The 22,946-nt window shown below is 44.5% G+C and overlaps 1 protein-coding gene across 3 annotated transcripts in view; it reads left to right on the forward strand.

The window, feature by feature from the left end:
• The window catches only part of NTNG2 (netrin G2), a 126,933-nt gene that overhangs the window by 71,488 nt on the left and 32,499 nt on the right, over positions 1-22,946 (forward strand). For 2 of the 3 annotated variants that reach the window (XM_060270662.1, XM_035113520.2), the window contains 2 exons: positions 11,542-11,714; positions 15,431-15,451. In XM_060270662.1, coding sequence (XP_060126645.1) covers positions 11,542-11,714; positions 15,431-15,451 — 194 coding nt within the window. Of the gene's footprint in view, positions 1-11,541; positions 11,715-15,430; positions 15,452-17,901; positions 17,968-20,630; positions 20,706-22,946 lie in introns of all 3 variants that reach the window. The other variant, XM_060270663.1, reaches the window with a different exon arrangement.

Raw genomic sequence — 22,946 nt, forward strand, 5'->3', positions numbered from 1 at the left:
GCTGTTCCAGAATGACCTTAATAGTATTCATTCCCTAGTCTACTGAGGGGCAATTTTCAAATCAGGGTCTTCTAATATGTAATCACTGCTTGGCAATGAAAATACACTAAGGTAACTTCCAGATGAGCAGTTTGATGTACATTCAGCCTGATTTGTTGGTGGAGCAATTAGATGACACTGGCTGTTTAATGAGCATTCATCCTGATTCGGTGATGGGGGAAAATAGGTGGTGTTGTGGGATACCAACAGCAAACCAAGTGTCGCCATTATCCTATATTTCCTGAAGCAAATTCCTACCGCTTTCCTCAAAAAAACAGTCTGTACTTTTGGGGAAGCGGGTTTGTGTTGCAAGGGCTCCAGATCAGCTTTCTTTGTGCAGCCAGAGTGATTGAATCCCACCCCACAAAATAGTGTTAGTATATCAGTACCCTAAGCCAGCCAAACCTAGCTTTTGGCCTGTGTCCTTGAGATGAGAAAAGTTAGAAGCCTAGCCAAATGCTGCATTGAGGGAGGGGGAGTGGCCTCTAGTTCTGGAGGACACGTTATTTTTATGCATCCTCCCCTCTCCCCTCTTTTCTTTCTTATATTCTTTTTCTTCCATCCTGTTCCTATTGATCCAATGGGTAACCAGAGAGGCACAGGACCTGGGACAGGAATAGAAATGAGAAAGCCCTTACTTGGCTAGCAGGCTCAAGTGCGTCAGACCAGAGAGGAGTAAATCGAGGAGAGGGAAGTGGAAAGACCTTTTCTCTCCCTACAGATTTCTGCAGGGTTGTGTTCTCCTAACCTTCTGAAATACAGAGAAAATAAGGCTCCCACTATCTCCTTCCTTTGGCATTGAACCGAGATCAATCAGCAGGTGAGATGGAAAAGGCCAATGTTCGTTCTCTCTACCTCTCTCTTACACACAATCTTTCTCTCTACCCCTCTCTCTTCCTTTCCTTGTATTCATGTATTCCCTTGCTGGCATAATTTTCTCCCCTATTTAATATCAGGTGGATATTCAAGTTGCATGAGCAGGCAGGAAGTTAATTGAAGTTAATGGGGTGCGTTCTGGACACATGGCTTCAGTTATGAGGAAACCGTTTTGAGAAGCGCAAATCAATTACTGACTCATGATGAAGGGTTTTCTCTTTGCCTTTACCAAGCCTGTTTCGTGCACTCCTTCCAGCTCTTTAATTTTATTCTAAATGTCTTTTTAAAAAATCCTCCACAATTAACTAATCCCATGGGAATGAAAGCTCAGTGCTGTTTGTTAATGCTACAAAATGCTTAGCAGCTGCAACCACAGGGAATAATAATAATATATAATAACAACAACAGCAACAACAATAGCCACAGCAATGAAGCCCTGGCAGCTCTAGCATTTATCAAAGCACAGATTAATTAATTAGAATAAATTATTCAATAAATTATTTTTGGTTTTCTGCTTCATGTGGCGCAGTATCTTCTGATGTCCTGTAACACATTGTGTTAACAGCCAAGCGTTCTCTTTCTAAAACATGCTAAGAACCTGCATTTTCCTCCTGTGCCATGCTGTGGATCCTTCTGTCCATGAAATCTAGTCCAAAGCTATTTCCACATACCAAAGGCCATACATTGGTGGCCTTGAGGGGTGGGGTGAGAGGCAGTTCAACCACTTCATCAAAGCCCTGCAAAGCTCTGTTATAGGTCAGAAGAGTGCTCTTGTGGTCCTCAGACTTGGGGGGGGGGGTCCTCCCTGGCAACAGTTTCCCTCCCATTATTACGAATGGAAGCTAATGAACTACAAAAGCTCCAGAATAAAGTTCCCTTTCTGGTGGAAAGCTCTCATCCACGTCCATACAAGCATTTCATTCAGATGTAAATAGGAGACTTACCTGGATCAGATATGTAAGACAGATTCTGTAAGGATGGGGGAGAAATTTATTGAAGTTCACATTTATAAGTGAACCTACCTAACTCAGTTTTCAAAACAACACATGAACATAGCCATCATAAAATTTGGAGACATGCGAATTTTGAAGGATAGCTGTAATTTAGTCCACATAGGTTTTCAAAATTTGTGAATTTTGCAGGTTCACATTGAAATGCAAACCAAACCAAAAAATTTCCCTCACCCCTAGTGAACAATCACCAACTTCTGAGCGACAATGTGTTTACTCAAACTTTTGGATTCCACTAAACCTGCTCAATCCTGTGCATGGATTGTACTGTTTTGGCTACATATTAGCCAGCATGCAAATAACAAATTTTTAGTGTTTACCAGGGATGGGGAACCCATGTCCTTCCAGATTTTGTTGGATTTGCAACTCTCTTCAGTCCCAGCTAGTGTGGCCACAGGGATGGTAGTCCAACAAGCTTCTGGAGATGTTCCCCTTCTCTGGTATATAGGATGATTCAATAATAATCCCAGAAGTCCCAGAGTGGGTCATTGTAGCATCACCCACCCTGGAGGCTTTCCCTTTCTTTTTGCTTTCTCACTTCCACTGGGAACCACGGCTCTGCTTCCTCACCTCTTACCTTGTACATCCCTGGCATTGACACTCCTCTCTTGTATCTGTCCAACCTGCAAAGTGCTGACTCGTAGCAACAGATGTTGCAGATGACTGTGAGAGAACGATGCCCTTGTCCCTGCAACCTTTCCTTGGTGCCCTGCTGCCAGCATGCCTTACCCGTCCAACAGAGCTTGTACATGTGTCCAACTGGCAGCTTTCAGACCTTGCCTCATCATTTCCAGAGGGAAGGGGGAAAGGCCTTGTATTAAATATACATAAACAAGCAACTCACTCTCAGCCTTCTGCTATCTCCACAATAAGTCCGTTTTGTCCTAACTCTGTTAGGATAAAATGCTGGATAATTCAACTTGATTGTTGAAGGTCCTGGGTTCAATCCCTGACAACTCCAGGTAGCGCTGAGTATGTCTGCTGCCTGAAAACCCAGAGAGCTGCTGCCAGCCAGGGTAAACTGAGCAAGATAGAGCAGTGGTTTTCAACCAGTGTGCCGTGGCACCCTGGAGTGCCTTGAATGATGGTCAGGGGTGTGGCCTCTGTCCCTCTTTCTTTCCCTCCCTCCTCTGATGTCCTCTCGTGTCTCTGCCTCCCAAAGGCTTGCACAGCTGTTTATTGCAGCAGCCCTGGCTATAAGCTCCGCAGGTAAATGGTGCCTCTGAGAGGCACCTCTCTTGGGGGGGGGCAGGCTCAGAAACCAGGGATGGCAGCAGCAGTTGACTGGAGGACTCCCAAGGAGAGGGAAGAGGAGATGAGGCTGCGGGAACACTTCAAAAGGGAGGGTGTTTGGAAAAGTGCGAAGGGCTGCCAGCTTTGTAGGCAAGGAGTGACATAACAGGGCTCAGGAGATAGAAGAAGAAGAGTTTGGATTTGATATCCCGCTTTATCACTACCCTAAGGAGTCTCAAAGCGGCTAACAATCTCCTTTCCCCTCCTCCCCCATAACAGACACCCTGTGAGGTGGGTGGGGCTGAGAGACTTCAAAGAAGTGTGACTAGCCCAAGGTCACCCAGCAGCTGCATGTGGAGGAGCGGGGAATCGAACCTGGTTCACCAGATTACGAGTCTACCACTCTTAAACACTACACCACACTGGCTCTCTAGACCAATGAGATAGACCAATGGTCTGATTCAGCATAAGGCTGCTTTCTATGAGTTCTTAAATATGAGCAGGGATGCTTAATTTGCATTTTTGGTCTATGGAAATGTTGCTGCTTTTCCTGCTTCCAAGCCCACATGTGTGTGCCTTGGCTGGTGGTCAGGCCAAATAAACCCAAGTTAAAGCAGAGCCTAAGATTGGTGCTCTATCAAATGGGTGGTTTAGACAGGGATTGTGCGAAGGAAGGTGGAAACTTTTCGTCAAGGGGGCATCCCCATCAGGGGTTGTCAGTCTTGGCCTTTTGGAGCTGTTCCGCTGTTCCTTATTAAATAATGCATCCTGATTGATTGGTCTGAAAACTGCTGTGTTGTGGGGTCAGGTTGCACAGGTTATCGTTTTCTGATTAGATTGATGATTCTCAAAGGTCAAATTCAAAAAGCAATTCTCTGACAAGATTGATCCTTTGGATGAGGATACTTCCCAACACCCTGCAGATGGGGCCTGACAGTGAGAAATGGCTGACCTGGAATTTGCAAGGGATGGAGCAGGAAGATTACCTGGGTATTCCAAAGGCATCTTACAGATGCTGTAAACTCATGTTTACTTTGGGATGCTAGGTCAAACAGTGTTCCTTGCAAGACCATAGTTGCTGGAACAAGTTAAGCTTTGTAGAACTTTGGCTGCAACTCAGCTAAGCTAGAAATTGATACAGAAAAGATATAGCAAAAACTTAAACCTGCTGCTCCATCGAAAAGCATTCTTAAAAATTAATGCGCCCCCCCCATCCTTTTGAAATCTATTCAGGAATGTTATCACAATAAAACAAAAGTTGCAAAATCACTTGCCTTGAATGGGATGTTTAGCGAAGGGTGGGCAATAAATGTAATAAAAAATAAATAATCAAGACTTTCACAAAGAAATAGGGGATAACCCATCTCTCCTCCCCTTCCCCCTCCCAAATACCTGAATGAGGACTGAGCATGCTGGTGGTCAAAATGGTGATCGTCATATGAAGAGGAAAAAAGGAAAACTGGGGGTGGGGGTGGATTGGAGTATCCTATCCATCCATGTATCATCGGCAGTGAAGATACACCTCCATTCCCTATTTTTAAGGCACCTCTCCCTACCCTGGTCACCTGGAAGAAGTGTGGGTGTTAGTTCAAACCAGGAATTCTCTAGCCCTGCCTCTGACTTTCTTGGGTGTTCTATTCAAAGTGAGATTGGCAGGTGGTTTGAGGGTGCTGGGCAATTTCTGGTCTTGAGACCCTGGCAAATCCTCAGCCTCAACTTTGCCACCCCTCTGATGCTCAAAAACAAACAAACCTTTTTCAGAAGCAACTTGATAGCTCAGCTACAGGGCACAGCTTTGCATACTGAAAGTCCCAGGTTCAGTCTTTGGCAGTACCAGTCAGAAGTCTGGGATGTGAAACACAGAGCTGGCAATTCCAACATTCCTAGAGAGGAATGTTTGTCCAGCCAGTAGATAAACTTCCTGTTTCCTCCTTGGCTGGGACAAACGTCCTCTACATGTGACCAGAGGTGGGTGTGACCTTACCTGTGCAGGTAACAAAATAGCACAGGGCAGGCAGCCATCTCTCTCTATGAGTCCATTCCTCGAAGAAGCAACACCTCCTTAGCCTGAGATGCTCTCTTGGCTTCCAGCTTCCAGCCAAGAGAGGACAAAGGAACTATCTCATGGGATAGATTCCACGTGTCTATATTTTGTAACTTAAGTCTGCCTTCTGGGATCCATCTGTGAACAGAATGTGTGAGTAAACTATTTTATACCTTTCATGCAAGACTGTGTTGTGTCTATTCTTTTTAGGAGGGAATAAAGGGGAATTACCAGGAAACTTATTTTAGAAGCTTAAGCAAGCCTGGCAACAACTTATCTGCTGTGTAAGTTTAAAAGGGAGTGTTACTCTGCTAAATTATAGAACTTGCTAACACAGGTTGGGAAGGATATTATTAAACAATATATCCTCTCCTACCTCCCTGAACATTCCCACAAAAAGAAGTTCTGGTTATCATGGCTGGAGCGGCGGCTGGAGTTGGGGTGGCACAGCAGGTTTTGTTCACCCTCCGTGCACAGCCCCTGGTCCTGCTTGGTGTGCACATGAGTGTGCCCCGGGCGCCAACAAAGGATGCAACACCACTCTGTAACCCCCCATTGAACTCAATGGGACTTATTCCTGAGCAGACATGCATAGGATTGCGCTGTCAAACTGGAAGAGGCTGAAATGGACTTTATTGAGCTAAGGTGGACTGGTTGAAAAACTCTGTAGAAGGCAGCTTCCTATTGTTCATAGTGCACCTTGGTTTGATCTGTGCTTGCTTCTGTAAGTAGGACTTTTCTCCCTCTGCATCCCTAGGTCCTGTACCACAGTGAAGAGATGATGACCTGCAGTGACCCATGCTAGTTTGCTTTCCCTCTATGTGTATGCTGTGGTTTCCCCCCCCCCCTTCGTTTTTTTTATTTAAGGAAATTGCAGTAAGAGACGAAGGCAATGTTCCGTGGGCGTTCAATAATTCAGAGAGTCAGGCTCTGTGGCACCTGAGCTCTGGTCATTGCCTATTCAAAAGGGTGAGGACAGTCGTGCAGAAAACTCTGATCTGTGGGGGCATAAGGAGAAAGCCGTCAGAACCCAGACACAGGGCTACCTTGATTTGTATAATCTGGCAGAGGGAGAGAGAGAGAAAGAGAGAACTTCACACACATGCACACATGCACACACACACACACCACTATCGTCCCAGACTGCCTGCTGCTGTAACCCACTCCCCAAGTATTTAAGTGTGATAGGTTTTAGTTATTTCCACTCTGTCCTTAGAAGCCCTTTCTGCAACTGGCTTTTTGCTAGATATCTTGTTTGTTGGCCACATTTGCCAGCTCTTTGCTCCAGATATCAAATCTGTTCCACTTGCACCCCTTGGAGAACAAGTCCCCCGCTCCCGCCTCTGCTTCCCTGTGTTGGTTTTGGAGTGGAGCAGAACAAAGTGTCATCTGGTGAGTGAGAAGCAGGAGCGGGGGCTGCTCACCCAGCTTCTTCCTGGCCTACGAGTAAACAGTTGGTTGGAAAACAAGAGCAAGGATAAAAATAGCTCTGGCAGGGTTTTTGTTTTATAATAATAATAATAATAATAATAATAATAATAATAATAATAATAATAATATCTACCAGCAACACACAAATGGCATTGAGGTGTTTGCAGGCTTTGCTGGATCCAAAACCTTAGAGAGTGTGTCAGAAGAAAGGCCCACTCAGTGAATGAATATTCATGGTGTTCAGTGCTGATTTTAGTCTTAAGTGATTTTGGCAAAGGAGTTGGGGTAAAAACATAGTAAGTAACACAAGCTATGAAGTAGGGTAGCTGCTGTTTAAGCTACCCATAACTTTTTCTGGAAACAAATCATCTCTAGTTCTCAATCTGTCCATTTGACCCTTCTGATGGACGCTGCCGTGAATATCCTAATGACATACTTTCAAATAAGCATGAGCTTCACTAGAAGATGATATCAAATAAGGCTGTAGATCCATCTTGCGGAGCATCATCTAAAACGACCAGAAGCAACTCTGCAGAATTTCATTATTTTCAATTTGAAAATAAAAATACATTCGCGTTAAAGGCAATCCTACGTAATTTGTACTTTCTGAAACAATATGGGAACTAAAATGTAGGCAATCCTTAAAAAAATCACACATCTCCAAATTTTGCAGGGCAGTTCCCCAGACAAGTAATGTGCACAAAAATGCATATAACTGCAAAAAAATGTACACAAATATGCTTATTTTAGTAAAACTAACACACACACAAATGTATTATATTAGTGAAAAATGTTCTGCAAAAATGTGTATATTAGGCCAAACTGCATACAAACATGTGAATACTGGGATAAATTCACACTAAAATCCTGATAAATGAGGCCCCTTTTAAAGAAATATAAATGAATGGCAAACTGATGTGGAAATGTAATAACCAAATTTAATATTAGAAGCATTAAAAACTGAGAAAGCAGAATTGACAGATCTGCTTATCCCTAATCGCAATGTAGGTGCCAGTCAGATTTCTAGGGGGAGAAAGAGTTCCTAGCCAAGCTTCTCTCACAGAAAAGTAACTGCTCAATGGTATCAGAGTGAGTGATGCTCAGTTGTTGTGGGAAGACAGCTAAACTCCCAAATCTTGTTAAATTTTGAAATGAGTCTTCTTAGTGGAAACAGACAAAGGAAACAAAAGAAGAAGAAAAATCACCAGTTGGTAATTTTATTTCTTACGTAAGCTGGAGATATACGGTGCAATTGGGACCAACAACAAAATATTGCAGCATGGAACGTTCTCTTCAGCATCCTCCTTTAGGTTACTCCATGTCATGTTCATTCCCACCCAGTTTTCCATTTCTGATCCACCTGCTTCTCTGACCCTCAGCCAGCATTCATCGGCCACAAAGAACACTTGGTCTGCATTGGGTTTGTTGGACTTCTCCCTAGGACTTTTTCTAAAGATTTATTGTACTTATGCAAACTGCAGTGGTGCCCCAGACTGTGAGCTTTCATTTTCATTTTAAAGTAAGTTTCTAGCCCTCCTAGAAAGAACATTGTGGGGCAAAAAATGTACTTTCTAAGTGATTTTTGTGACATGAGAGTGGTGTGACTGCCTTGTATATTAATCCTGGAAACTGAGGAATGTTCCCTCTTGTTAGACAGGAACAGCATGTGTGTGTGTGTGTGTGTGTGTGTGAGAGAGAGAGAGAGAGAGAGAGAGAGAGAGAGAGAGAGAGAGAGAGAGAGAGAGAGAGAACACGTGTTGGCTAGTGCTCCATAATCAAGACCTGCAGGGCATAGCTGGCTTCCCATAAGGTTGTCATATGTAGTTGTCTCTCTACTTTTGTGATATGCCCCGTCTCCCCCATGGCAGCCATTTTGTAGCTTTTGCCCCCAGAACACTCTCAAAATACAAAATTTGCCCACTAGTCAAAAAAGGTTGGCAACCCTGGCATACAAGGCAGTCTTTGCTCTGATTCCTCCAGTCTCTGCTTCTTCCATACACACACCCCAATACCAGTTTATCCCATAATGCACCTATGTATTTTTGGCAAGAGTGGTTTCATTGGTACCAGCGTGCACCTACAATGGAGGGTGCCAATGTCATGTGACACCGTGACATAGCATGCGTGACGTTATGCAACATCATGGCGCCCTGTGTGTGACATTGCACAGCATCATGATGTCCCATGCGCAACGTCGGCACTGGATATTGAGAGGGCTCAGCCCCTTCCTTAGCTTCGGGGCAGGTTAAAGTGCTTCCACCCCCAGGAGCCAACAACGCAGAAGGACCTTGAGTGCTAGAAACCAAACTCTTCTTTCTTGAGAAAGATATGTACTGTACATGATTTATAAGCTTGTGATGAAATTCCCATGGAAACCTTGGTGGAATGCCCCCTGTAGCTTACATTTGCATTCCTAATGCCTTTGAAATTTAAACAAGAGTTTAGTTAAACCCCACCATGGTCAACTGGGAGGGCACTTCGGGTGTATCTGCCCCAACCTCACCTACTGTTTGTAACTTCTGCCTGAAGAGTCTATTTCGGGATTCTACTTCTTCACCCTGCCCCTTGCTTAAATGTGTGTTTCCTGAGGTCACCCTGAACCCAATTGACACCTGCCTGTTATAATAATAATAATAATAATAATAATAATAATAATAATAATAATAATAATAATAATAATTTATTATTTATACCCCGCCCATCTGGCTGGGTTTCCCCAGCCACTCTGGGCAGCTTCCAACAGAAAAATGAAATAAAATAATCTATTAAACATTAAAAGCCTCCCTAAACAGGGCTGCCTTCAGATGTCTTCTAAAAATCTGGTAGCTGTTTTTCTCTTTGACATCTGATGGGAGGGCATTCCACAGGGTGGGCGCCACCACCGAGAAGGCCTTCTGCCTAGTTCCCTGTAACTTGGCTTCTCGCAATGAGGGAACAGCTAGAAGGCCCTCAGTACTGGACCTCAGTGTCTGAGCAGAACGATGGAGGTGGAGACGCTCCTTCAGGTATACTGGACCGAGGCCATTTAGGGCTTTAAAGGTCAGCACCAACACTTTGAATTGTGCTCAGAAACGTACTGGGAGCCAATGTAGGTCTTTCAAGACTGGTGTTATGTGGTCTCGGCGGCCGCTCCCAGTCACCAGTCTAGCTGCCGCATTCTGGATTAGCTGTAGTTTCCGGGTCACCTTCAAGGGTAGCCCCACATAGAGTGCATTGCAGTAGTCCAAGCGAGAGATAACTAAAGCATGCACCACTGGTGAGACAGTCCGCGGGCAGGTAGGGTCTCAGCCTGCGTACCAGATGGAGCTGATAAACAGCTGCCCTGGACACAGAATTGGCCTGCGCCTTCATGGACAGCTGTGAGTCCAGAATGACTTCCAGGCTGCGCACCTCGTCCTTCAGGGGCACAGTTACCCCATTCAGGACCAGGGAGTCCTCCACACCTGCCCGCCTCCTGTCCCCCACAAACAGTACTTCTGTCTTGTCAGGATTCAACCTCAAACTGTTAGCCACCATCCATGGTGCTGTTTTAGCTATGTAAGGACTGGCGCTCAGTGCCTGAAGATTGCAATAGAGGGAATGATTTTTATTTATTACACTTCTATACTGAAGTTATGTGGGTGGTTTACAATAAATTATCCTTGCTTCTTTCATGCTTTCACCTCTTTCTCTCTTTATTTACTCCTGCCTGTCTCTTACCATTAAACTAGCCATGAACACTGGGAGCATTAGGTTATATCCCACTTTCAGGAACCTTTAAGAAGCCAAAGTGCTGTGTGTGGGGATCTATTTTGAACTGAACATGATTGACTATTAACAACGCCAGTCAGCCTTGGAAATGGAGAAGCAATTGTAAATGGGGCCCTGAGTTGTAATGAGAGGTATTCTCTGATCGTTACTTGCATATGCATTGATTATTTGATTTGGAACATCAATTATCTGTGTAAAAGGCTTTGACTCTAAAGAAGCTCATGTGTCAAACATGAGAAGGTAATGGAAGGACTTAAAAGTTGACATGGATGGAACAAGCGAATGGAACAAAAATCAAGTCCGGGGAGGGAAGGCGGAAGGCTGCATGACTTGTACTTTGTGTCTGTGCCAAAAATATATATTTCTCTATCCTTTTTTACCATTTGCCTTCCATTAATGAAAAAAGAAATTGCACTATAGAACTTGTTATACACTATCACTTCTTCTGCAAATAGAACTTGACTCTGGTGCTGATCATCACATGAAGGCCCATAAAATATCAAGGTTTTCACCTGGTGCAAAAAGACACACGCCAAGCACACAAAAAGCCAGGCGTACCTGTTTTCTCCCTCTAAACATTTCTCTAGCACCTGAAGCCTCCTTAGCTGCCTATGATTCCTGCTATGAAAAAACCCCTCAGAGGAGTTACCTCATGATTTCCTCCTTGGGCTTTGATTGACACATGGGCACCTGAGGAGGGTGCAGGTTACATGCAGTTGGTGTGATTATTTGTAGGATGAAAGGACACCTACAGAACCCCTTGACCACTTCAAAAGCAAGGTAAGCATATAACTGCCCCCCTACTGCACTCGTAAGAATGACACTGAGATTTTCACTCCTGCTTTGACAATTTTCAAGTTGAATTTCCTTTCTCATTGGTTAATAGAGAACAGTAAAACAAACAAAACAACAGCAACAGAAAAAAAGTGCACAGCACAGCACTGTCTTTAATCCATCACCTGTTTCCGTCACAGTTCAGAAATTGTGGCGTTTTGATGAATTTCTAATGCTTTTATATTGTAATGTTTCTGTGATGTGTCCATGGCTTTTTGTCAGCTGAAATTGAAAAGGAGCATTTATACATTTTTAAAGACTTCAATGGATGAATAAAATAAGAGCCAATCACAGCCAGGTCTGTCTCCTCTGTTCCTCTTGTAGGTGCAAATGCAACCTCCATGCCAATCTCTGCACCTTCAAAGAGGGAAGCCTCCAGTGCGAGTGTGAGCACAACACAACCGGTCAGGACTGTGGGCGGTGCAAGAAGAACTTCCGCAGCAAGTCTTGGCGGGCAGGATCCTACCTGCCCCGCCCCAATGGCTCCGCTAATGTCTGTAAGTAGCTGTGCGAAACTGTGCTGGTTTTATCCTGCCCCCCTCCTCTCCCTCAAGTGGTCTTTCTGCATCGGTGGTACTGCTGAACAATGGCCCTGTTCTGAACAGGGTCTGCAGGGAGTATCAGCAATGCTTGGCTGAGGAGCAGGACCATGGATAGCTGCCCAGGCTAGAGTCAGGCATAAAAATATATCTAAGTCTTCCACAGAAAATGAAAACAACAACAAGTGGTAGAAAAAAGTAAAATCACAAATACAAATTGCTAGGCAGTGACTATTGATAAAATTGCTAGCTCTGGAAACCACAGGTAGAGGGAGTGCTCTCTTCCCATGGGCATCTCAGTGGCCCCTGTTAGAGCAGGATGTTGGACAGTCACTAGATGGACCATTGCTTTGTTGCAGCAGGCTTTCCTATGTTTGTGTGTGTGCGCGTGCATGTGGATAGATAGATAGATAGATGAATTCCTCCTTTTTCTGACACACTTCCCTGCTCAACACTTCCAGGGCCCCTGGCCCTCACCCACGGCCCCAACAAACTCACAGATACCGGTATCGCCTCTCAGAATCCCACCACAAGGAGGGTTCCTAGAACCTGCTATCAGTTCCTACAGTAGTTTAACAATCAACCCCTCTTTTCCCAGGGAATTGTAGCTCTGTGGGGGAAGAGAAGAGGAGCCTCCTAACAACTCAGCACCCATAACAAACTACAGTTGCCAGGATTCTTTGGGGGGAAACCATGACTGTTTGAAGCAGTATCATAGGGATTAAAATGCATGGTGTGAAAGTGACCCTAGCCTCTCCCACTAAGGCAGTGTTTCCCAACCAGTGTGCCTCCAGATGTTTTGGGACTACAACTCCCATCATCCCTAGCTAGCAAGACCAGTGGTCAGGAATGATGGGAGTTGTAGTCCCAAAACATCTGGAGGCACACTGGTTGGGAAACACTGCACTAAGGTGTGTGAGCAGGTGGTCCAGGTCTGGCGGAGGCTTCCTCAGGTTAGCCACCACTGGGTCCCATTCAGCCCTCAAACCAGTGGTACTGCACGAATCCAGTTCCAGGTGACAGCTAGCAGATTTGGTTTGGTGAATTTTCCAGGGGTCCAAAGGGTGGTAAATAGGACTCCCCTCTGCTCGCAATTCTTCTTGTGGCCTCTGCACACCTCTCCTCCTGCCTTTGTCGTGGTGGAAGAGCAAGCTGCCACACCACTGGCTTTTTAAGCATCCTAAAGCATTTCCCAAAGATGCCACATTTTGTTCGGTCCTTCCTCCCCACCTTTGAGCAAGAGAGAAAATGTGTCGGCTTTAGGGTGATCAAAGGAGAAATCCAGTCTCAAAAGGCCATGACAGGAATGCTTTGTTTTTGCCAGGAACTTGAAGATGTGGGCCCTTTGAAAGGGAACAAGCTTGTCAGTTGCTGCTGAGTGCCTACGATCTTTTAAAGGAGAGATGGAGAGGGTTGGGGTTTTTTTGGTTGTTTTTTTGTTTTGGTGCTGACAGGCACCAGGAGTTGCCGGCTCTCCATTATTCCATTATGCTTGCTTCTCACACTCAACACAGAGCCCAGGTGTCCTGCATAGAGCCAGAGTCTGCAACCTCAGAGCATGCGTCCCTAACAGGGATGTTTCTGGGGCATGTGCAAAGTCAAACACTGAAACAGGTGGAACAGGCTAGTCTCACACAGAATTTGAGAAGAATAGTGCCCATGCATTTTGCCTCATAACTCAGGCTCAACAAATGCAAGAAGCTTATTATTATTATTATTATTATTATTATTATTATTATTAATGAAAATTGGGGATCTGCGGGTTATGTTTCATGGTGGGGAGGACTTTCCTACCTTTCTCTTCACCTGTGAATGGCCATAGCCCAGCTTCCCAGTGTTAGATAAACCAAAGGAAATTAAGACTCCTGGTCCTCTAATAGTTGCTTCGTGTATATAATTGTGGCAAACCTGTCTATTTTACCTCGCCATGTAGAGCAAAAATCCAAGCTTAGGAGTTTGGAAAAGCCTGGGCCAAAATATGTTTTCAGGAGGTGCCTAAAACTGAGACTGCTGCTTCTTTGAAGGTCAAGGCTGCAGGGGTCAGCAACAGATTTCAGCAGGGGGCCAGTCCACTGTCCCTCAGACCTTGTGGGGTGCCGGACTATATTTTTTTGGGGGGGGGATGAATGAATTCCTATGCCCCACAAATAACCCTGAGATGCATTTTAAATAAAAGCACACATTCTACTCATGTAAAAACACGCTGATTCCCAGACCATCCAAGGGCCGGATTGAGAAGGCGATTGGGCCAGATCCGGCCCCCAGGCCTTAGTTTGCCTACCCATGGTCAAAGGAGTCATTACAGTCAAACCATGCAGCTCAACCCACAAAACAAAACAAAACTTTTGTTCAAGTTATTGGTCTCGATGTCACTGGGTGAGATCTCAGCCACTTGCAAGGTAGTTTCTTAGCCTCGGTCACCATCTGTAACATGAGAACAACAGCCTGTTGTGAAGACAAAGGTGGTAAGAGTGAGTGCTGAGATGAACGCTCTCTGTGTCTGATTGTCTCCTCAGTTACTGTGATTTTGCAGGTGTCAAACCCTTCCCCAGGTCTTTAATCCAATATGTTTTGTAACACTTCTCAACTCTTTACAGGCACCACATCCCCATGGTTTTTCACTTCCTCCCCAAATTGCTTCCTTCACATGATACCCCACCCCAACCAACCAGGGATCACATACAGTGGTGCCTCAGGTTAAGAACTTAATTTGCTCTGGAGGTCCGTTCTTAACCTGAAACTGTTCTTAACCTGAGATACCACTTTAGCTAATGGGGCCTCCCGCTGCCACTGCGCTGCCACCTCACAATTTCTGTTCTCATCCTGAGGTAAAGTTCTTAATCCAAGATACTATTTCTGGGTTAACAGAGTCTGTAACCTGAAGCGTCTGTAACCCGAGGTACCACTGTACTGGCTTTGATGACTTCACAATTATATCTAGGCAACCCCATTTAGCTATGTGCTCTCATGAAGAGCAAAATAAGTTACTGGTATAAAGGAAATAATTTTTATATTGGTTACATGAGCACTGCAATTCTAACGAAGCATTCTGCAAAACTGCTGGTCCCATCTCTACCCACTTACCACACCCCACATTCTAGCTGAGCACTAGTAAGAATTCTACAGTCATACCTCGTGTTCCGTCCACTTCATGTTGTGTCTTTTTGCATTACATCCTGTGGCAACCCGGAAGTACCGGAACGGGTTACTTCCGGGTTTCGCCGCTCGCGCATGCGCAGAAACGCCAAATCGTGCCACGCACCTGCGCAGATGCAGCGCTTCGAGTTGCAGGCATTTCACGTTACGGACGGGCCTCTGGAACGGATCCCGTCCACAACACGAGGAACCACTGTACTGTACTAAACTTCATGGACTTGAAATGTGACTTATTACCGGTATTAATAAGCTGTTATGCCAAAACTGACAAGTATAGATGCCCCTACCTGGACACAGGGCAAAGTAAAAGAGCGCTAATAAGTTAGGTTATTAGTTGCCTGATCCCCACAGGTCACTGCAGGTTACCTGGGTGCAGACCCCACCTCTGTGTTTTGCCCTGTGCCAGCTGCCTTGACATCCATGTGCTTATGAGCAAGCTTCCTGTTAATTAGCACCATGGCCTTCTTTGTATTTGCTGACCCTCTTTTTTTTTTCTTGCCCTTCTTCTTTTCTTCCAGGTGCAGCTCCAAACTTTGGCAGTAAGTAGAAAATGAAACTTGAAACTCTGGGATTTGACCTGTTTGGTGCATGGTCCTTGTGCACGTTCCTTGACGGGGAGAAAGAGCGGCTGTTTTCACTGTCCATTAGCACCTTCCGGGCAATATGTCTGCTCCTCTAATTGTGCCTCATTTCCCATCCTGTCAAAAGAACCTCCTTTGACTTCAGTAACCTCATTGTCTCTGCTGCTCTGGCATGTTTTCCCCTCCCCATGAGGTTTGTTAGAACAGCAGAAGGGAAGGAAATAAAAGTGTATGCGTGTTACCAAAATCACCAGTGGATGCCGTGAACTTTTCCCCTCAAATATCACAGACAGGACATTAAGTTCTCGCTGCCACTAGGAGAAAAATGTTGTTAAGATTTTTCAGCTACAGAATCTGGTCTCTTTCGCTTTCATTAGACTAAGGTGTGGCATGGTGTGTGTGTGTGTGTGTGCGTGTGCGTGTGTGTGTGTTAAGAGGAAGATCTATTGGGACATTTCAGCTGAGTATATGGACCTACTTTTTCCACACAACATATACCGGTAGTTAAACTATGGAATTCACACTCACAAGATATAGTATAGATATAGGTCACCAACTTGGATGGCTTTAAAAGAGAATTAGGCAATTTTATGGAGAATTAAGCTATTGATGGCTACTACCTCTGCTGGCAGAGTCACTATGCCTCTGAATGCCAGTTGCATTGGATACAATCCACTGGGTTCAAATAAGTGGATAGCAGTCAATCCCATGCTCACAAATGAGCTCAATGATACTTACTTCTGAGTAGGCATGCATTGTACTGTACTGTAAGTATGTATTGTAGATATGGCCCAAGATACTCCCGGAAAGGCTTAGTACTTTAAATATAACCTGAGAAGAAGTCCTGAGAAAACTATCCTATGGTTTCTTTCTCCTCTCCCCATCCCAATCCTTATTTTTGTTTCGTTAGCAAATGAACGATCAAAGCGAGTTACTACCACAAAAGCTACTACCACTACAACTCCCCAAACCACTTCCACCACCACCACCACTACAACTACTACTACCACCACCACCACTACTACCACCACCACTGCTGCTCCTACTACTACCACTACCACTGCTGCTCCTACTACTACCACTACCACTGCTGCTCCTACTACTACCACCACACTTGTTACAACTCAGCAGCCAGGTGGGTGCCAAGCTGTAGTTTGCGAGGCACAAGCTCCTCATTCCCTTACCTGCTCATGTAGATCTACTAGAGCTGGTTCTGCTGTTTAGTCTTCCGTCGCCCCCTCCCTTCTGCAACAGCTTTGTTTGCAGCTTCACTATGTTAAGTAGCAACAAATAATGCCATAGAAGGATGACTCTAGCCTCACTAGCTTGCCTCTTCACTTGCCTTGTAGATGTGGATTGGGGTACATGGCGGGGGGATTACATTGTGCTTCAGCTGAATTCTTTCGATTTGTCAGCAAAAGTGCTTGTTTGTTTTCAGACCTAATTAATACAGAGAAGGGCATTGGCAGGACAGCGCGCATTAATAATGTGCAGCTTCTTTTCCTTTAGGGCAGCAGCTGCAGTAACTCCTTAAAGAATGGGTGCTATGATGAGGTGGGTGCTCTGGTGATGTGTGGGGTTGCCAGGCTCAATAGAGGACAGGGCTTCTGTGCCTTTAATTGCCCTGCTCTCTTTTGAGTCTGGGAACCTTAAAGAGAAACCAGCAGACCCTTTGCTTGGAAATTAAACAAAGGGTCTGCTGGCTTCTCTTTAAGGTTTCCAGACTCAAAAGAGAGCAGGGCAATTAAAGGCACAGAAGTCCTGTCCTCTATTGAGTCTGGCAACCCTGGTGATGTGGCAAAAGGGCAGATGTTCTGATAAGGTGAGCGAAATAGCAGATGCTCTGATGAGGTGCAGGGCCACATGTTAGCCACCACAATTTAATGTATCTAGCCATCAGTCTGAAACAGTGTGTCTCTGGTTCAAATACCCATTTCAGCTGTGAAGTTCATTAGGTGACGACTAGTCATTCCCTCTCAGCCCTACCCACTTCACAGTGACACCTCCTAGATCTTCTTGGAGAAAACTCAAGAGATAAATATTAAAATATAAAACAATATCCCACAATCCTTTGAAATGCCCAGGAGTTCTGTAGCAGCAGCTCTGAGTTGTACTGTTGACATGTGAACATCATTGATTAAAAATTGCCCTTGCCAGTTAGTCAACTGAGACTTGAGTTGATTAATCTACAAGTTGAATTGATTAATTTTATAGCCCTGCTAACTCGGGAATTATCTATGAGACGTTATACAGATGGGTTATACTGTGCTTTAAGTTTCTCTAGAATTTTTCATGCTAGTCTTTTCCTAGGAAAGAGCTTCAAACACTGCTGAGAATCTTTCTCTCTACTTTCTCTTTTAATGTGTGTGTGTATGTATGTGTATGATTCTTTTGTACCCTCTGAGCAGCCACAGTTAAGCAACCAGCTGATCTCCCTCCTTCTGTGTCTGTGCAAGAGGCAGAGATAAAAACAGGTATATTTTACAGATAGCTTGGTGCTCCTAGTTCCTTAGCTAGTGCTTGCTTTTCTGCGGTACACCCAAAAGCAACAATAAACCAACCAAGACAGCCCCAGACTGCGTAGTATGGAAAACAGAGAGACCTTCCCATCCCCAGCCATATTCTGGGTTATGTTGTTGGTTTTAAAAAAAGCAAAAGCAGCTTCTGAAGCTATTTCATTAGACCAATGGTGGTAAGGAGGAGTTGCTTAAACCTTTATCCCTGCTTTTTGCCTTCCAAGTGAAAAGAGCTATTTATTGGCAGGGGTGGGTAGAATGGCCAAGGCAGTGAATCATAGAATCATATAAAGGTTGATCCCTTACAGAACATGGGGCACTACTCTTCCAACCTCAGCCACCCAACACCTGCCTGTTTTCTTATTTATAACCAGTTCAGGGGGGTAGCAGAATTGCCTGCCAATTTCCTCCTCCTTACTCACAGATTTGCCCTTGCAGAACTCAGCAGGGAGTAGGATGTAGACAATACTAGTTTGCTTTGCCTGCCTTCCACTCTTACTAGTCTCAGTGGGCATCAGCCACCACTGAACCAGCGGAGTTGTGGTTGTAAGAAAGCAAGCACATGAGGGCAGGCTGAGGTTTCTGAGACAGAAACCCCATTGACCCTCGTTGACCAGCCTTCATTGCTGATAACCCTGCTAGGTTGCTTAGGCACTAGCACCTGCCTGAGGGAGCCAGGCGCTGGTACCGACCCTGGCCCCAGCTGCTCCCATCTCCATCTCTGCCATTTGCTCATGCTTGCCTGATTGCAATGTAAAACCATCCATGAATGTCACCGAGACACAAGGCTAAACATCTCAGGATAAAGTGAATTAATAATTCCCCCTGTTCTGTAAAAGCTGAGCCAGTGGAGGTGTGTGTGAATGACTAAAAAGCAAAATGCCTCCGGGGCGGCTTTTTATTGTGACTCTAATTAAGCCCTTGCCAATTTGACGGGGGCTGTCACAGTACTCTGATTTAACGCCCTTATTAATATCAATTGGCTTCTGTCTCCCATTTCAACAGGACACTATCTGTTATCCACCTTTAAAGTGTGGCTTTAAAAAATGAAAAAGTTTTTTTAAAAAAATATATATGAAAAAGTATATCCCTCTAAATTGTTTATGATCCAGCCATACTGGCTAGAAAATGACGCTTCTGTCGTCTCAGATTTTTCAGCTGAACACACTTCTTGGCCCCGTCTTCTTCCACATTCCTCCTTAGGTTACTTAAATTGAGTTTTGGTTTTGATTTTTGTTTTGTTTTTCAAATTAATCCCTTTTCTGCCACTGCTTTTTATATTTCTGAGCAGAGACTGATAGCTCATAAAAATGATGTGGGGAAAGTACTGGCTGCTGGGTAAATTCTTTTGTCAGCGGTAGGGATAGGGGAGAAATTTGATTAGGTTCTCATTTAAAGCCAAATTTATCAAATTTTCAATTTCTGAAACAATATAATAACAAAAAAACAGGCATCCTTCAAAATTAATAATTATCAAAAAAAATTGCCAGGCAGTTCTACAACCAAATAAGGTTTACACAAATGCATGTGTTAGGGCAAAGTGTGCCTAAAAATAAAAATATCAATGAGATAAACATATAAAAATGCGTCCTATTGGGAGAAAGTGCTTGCAGAAATGTCTGTATTAGTCAAAACTGCATATAAAAATCTGTTCTAAGGGAAATTCACACTAAAACGCTGGGGGGGAGGGAAGTCCCATTAGGGGTTTTAAAAAGAAAAATTGCAAATTGCTGCAGAAACGTTGGAGAGCCAAATTTAAGATTGGAAAAATAAGAAACTGATTCTTCCATCTATAGTCAGAGATGACCAGATTCTTGCATCCCTAGTCAGAGGGGACAGGATCCAAAGGTCTCTCTTTGTGACTTCCCACATGCTACTTGTGGCTTGAACATTAATAGCATTCGATGACACCCTTGGGAGCAGCTGCAGGCACTTCATATTTTGCCCAGCAACCCAGCTCTTTCCTGGTGTTGGTGTTGCTGGAATGTGCAAAAAGTGATGCATCCTTGTGCATCATGGGATAATACAGCATGGGTACATTTGGCAGGGAATTGTGGCTGAGCCACTGCCCCTCCATGATATACATGGCCGCTGCTGCGGCATATAAAAACATAGTTCTTTCGGGAGGGTGCCACCACATTTCTGGAAAAAACTGGAATCCAGTGGGTTCCACCATGGTTCCAGTGGCTTATTCAGCATTGTAGGGTGCACTGCCCACCACATCAGCTCAGGAGGCTTCTGGGAGCGCGCATTTCCCGTGTTCTGTAAAAGCTGAGCCTCCATGGATCAACAAAGCCTCCATTGGAGCCTTGCTGGATTCTGCTCAGTTTCTGTGGCTGAATCTGGAATCAGATTCTGGATTCCCATTTCTGGGTATCTAGTGGAATTCAGAACCTTGTGGTCTCGTCTACTTCCATCTAGCTTTAGGGTATGAGCAGAGTTTGGGCAGGTCCAGATGGCCTCACTACAAAGGGAAAGACTTTGCTATAGTGAAGTCAGAGTGGGTTTTCATCACCTAAAACACCTGGTGTAATATTTCTTGAGCCATCCATAAGACCCAAGTAAGTAGCGATGCTTTAAATCCCTAGCATAATACAACTCTCCTATATTGCTTTTGCAAGAAACAACCAGCTCTTCTGGCGTGGCCCCCTTGCAAGCCAGCTCCTCCCCAGCCAAGACTGATGCTGGAACTGAAGGTAGGAAATACTCTGCTGAGACAAGCTGTCATAGCTAGCACCCCACTGCCTCAGGGTGATGCTTAGGAGCTGCTTCAGCGTATAGTAGAAATGGAGGAGAATTTTGATTCAGTTTGCATTTAAAGGTGAAGGGTTGTTGCCAGTGCTAATCCTACTCAGAGAATACCTATTGAAAATAATGGGCATGCTTAACTTCTGTCCATTCATTTCAGTGGGTCTGCTTGGAGTTGGCTAGACCCTGAACTCACAATTCACACTTTCTGAAACTACACACAAACCCAAATCCTTCAGAATTCTCACTTCTCTGAATTTTGCAAGTTGGCTTTCCAGCAAAGTAATGTAACAAAAATGCATATACCAGAGGTAAAGTATGCATATAAATGCATGTATTTGTGAAAACAATATATGGAAATGCATTGCTTTAGGAGAAATTGCATTGCTAAAAAAGTGCATATTAAGTGAAATTGCATTGGATATTAGGAGAAATTTGCACTAAAATGCTGGTGCATTTTCATTAGGACTTGGGATCGGGGAATTCACAAACTGCGATAGAAATGTAAAGAACTGAAATTCAGATAGGAAAAGTGAGAAACTGAAGTTGACATATTTGGCCACACCCAATAACTGTTAGGACACCTGCTTTGCTTTCCATGTGTAACTCTTGCTTTCCACAGACACACACACCCCAAAGGGCAGTGTTTGATTCTTTTGTCTGGTTTCAACTCTGTGTCCTGCACACACAGATGGTGAGATGGGATTGAGCCTCAGAGTTTTGACAGATGCATATAAGGAGAGTGGTGATTAATAGCAGAAGTGACTGTTCTCAGCTCACTACGGTGGTGACATGAGAAGACCATGGAAACCAGGCAGATCCCCTGGAAGCTTGTATATAGTTGCTTGTGCAAAGAGAAACCAGTGTGGTATGTAGATTAGAAGTTGTTTAGAGCATAGGACAACATCCTTTGTGACACCCAGTCTCTTGTATGTTTTCTGCTTGCCTGAAATGTGCATGACTGACATTGGTTCACAGAGCAAAGGCACCTAAAAATTACCATCAGGATTGTTTGTTTGTTTGTTTGTTTGTTTATTAAAGTATCACTAATGATACCCGCCCCTTTCCATTCCAAGTTTGTGCTATGGTGCTTTCTGTTCTAGGACAGGAACATGGGAAGCTTCCTTACACCAAGTCAGACCATTGGATCCATCTTGCTCAGTATTGTCTACACACTTGACTGGCAGTGCCTCTCCAGGGTTTCAGGCAGGAAACACTTCCAGCCCTACCTGGAGATATGTTAGGGATTGAAACTGGGACCTTCTGTGTGCAAAGCAGATGCTCTGCCACTGAGCTACATGGCCCCTTCCCAAATAAGGACATAAGAAGCTGCTTTGCAGTGAGTCAGACCATTGGTCAACCAAGCTCAGTATTGTCTACACAGCATAGCAGCAGCTCTCCAGGGTTTGAGGCTGTGGCCTCTGCTGAGGATTGAACCTGGGACCTCCTTCTGCATGTCAAAATAAAAGCAGAAGGCATAAAAGCTTACTGTACCCTGGTGTAGGTAGACATGAGTGTACAAGGAAACAGTTGCGTAATCTATATTGAGCACTGTCTTGTAAGAAAGGAAGGACAAGAATCCAATCCAGTGGAGAGGGGACAGGGCTGGCCCTCCCAGTAGGCAAAGTGAGGCAGCTGCCTCAGCGGGCAGATGCTGTGGAGCAGGGAGGAGTCAATAATGAGGTGTTTAGAGGCCACGCTGTGGCCTTCTCTGTATGTCCTAAACTCACCTGATATACTCACCTTGAAGGCAATAGTGGTAGACTCTTTCCCATTGCTGCTAATCTTGCAGTAAGGTACAATTGACATTATGGTCAGTTCTTATACAACAGGCATGTCCAACAGGTAGATCGTGATCTACCAGTAGATCACTGGACGTCTGCAGTAGATCACTGGTAGATCATTGGCTCTCCACAAAGAAGCTGAACAACTGTGGCTCCCCTAAAAAAAAAGCTCAACATTTTCCCTCCTCCCTGAAAAAACTCAACAACTTTGACCTGAAAACCCCCAAAATCGGCCTTCCTCCTTCCTAAAAAAGTTCAACAACTTTGACCTGAACCCCAAAAGAGGGGGTAGATCACTGCCAGTTTTTAACTCTGTGAGTAGATCGCAGTCTCTTGGGAGTTTGCCACCCCTGTTATACAAGGAAGGAACAGATGACTCATGAGTGGGCAACATCTTGTTTCTTC

Source organism: Zootoca vivipara, chromosome Z (assembly GCF_963506605.1).
Source record: "Zootoca vivipara chromosome Z, rZooViv1.1, whole genome shotgun sequence".
Classification (NCBI taxonomy): domain Eukaryota; kingdom Metazoa; phylum Chordata; class Lepidosauria; order Squamata; family Lacertidae; genus Zootoca; species Zootoca vivipara.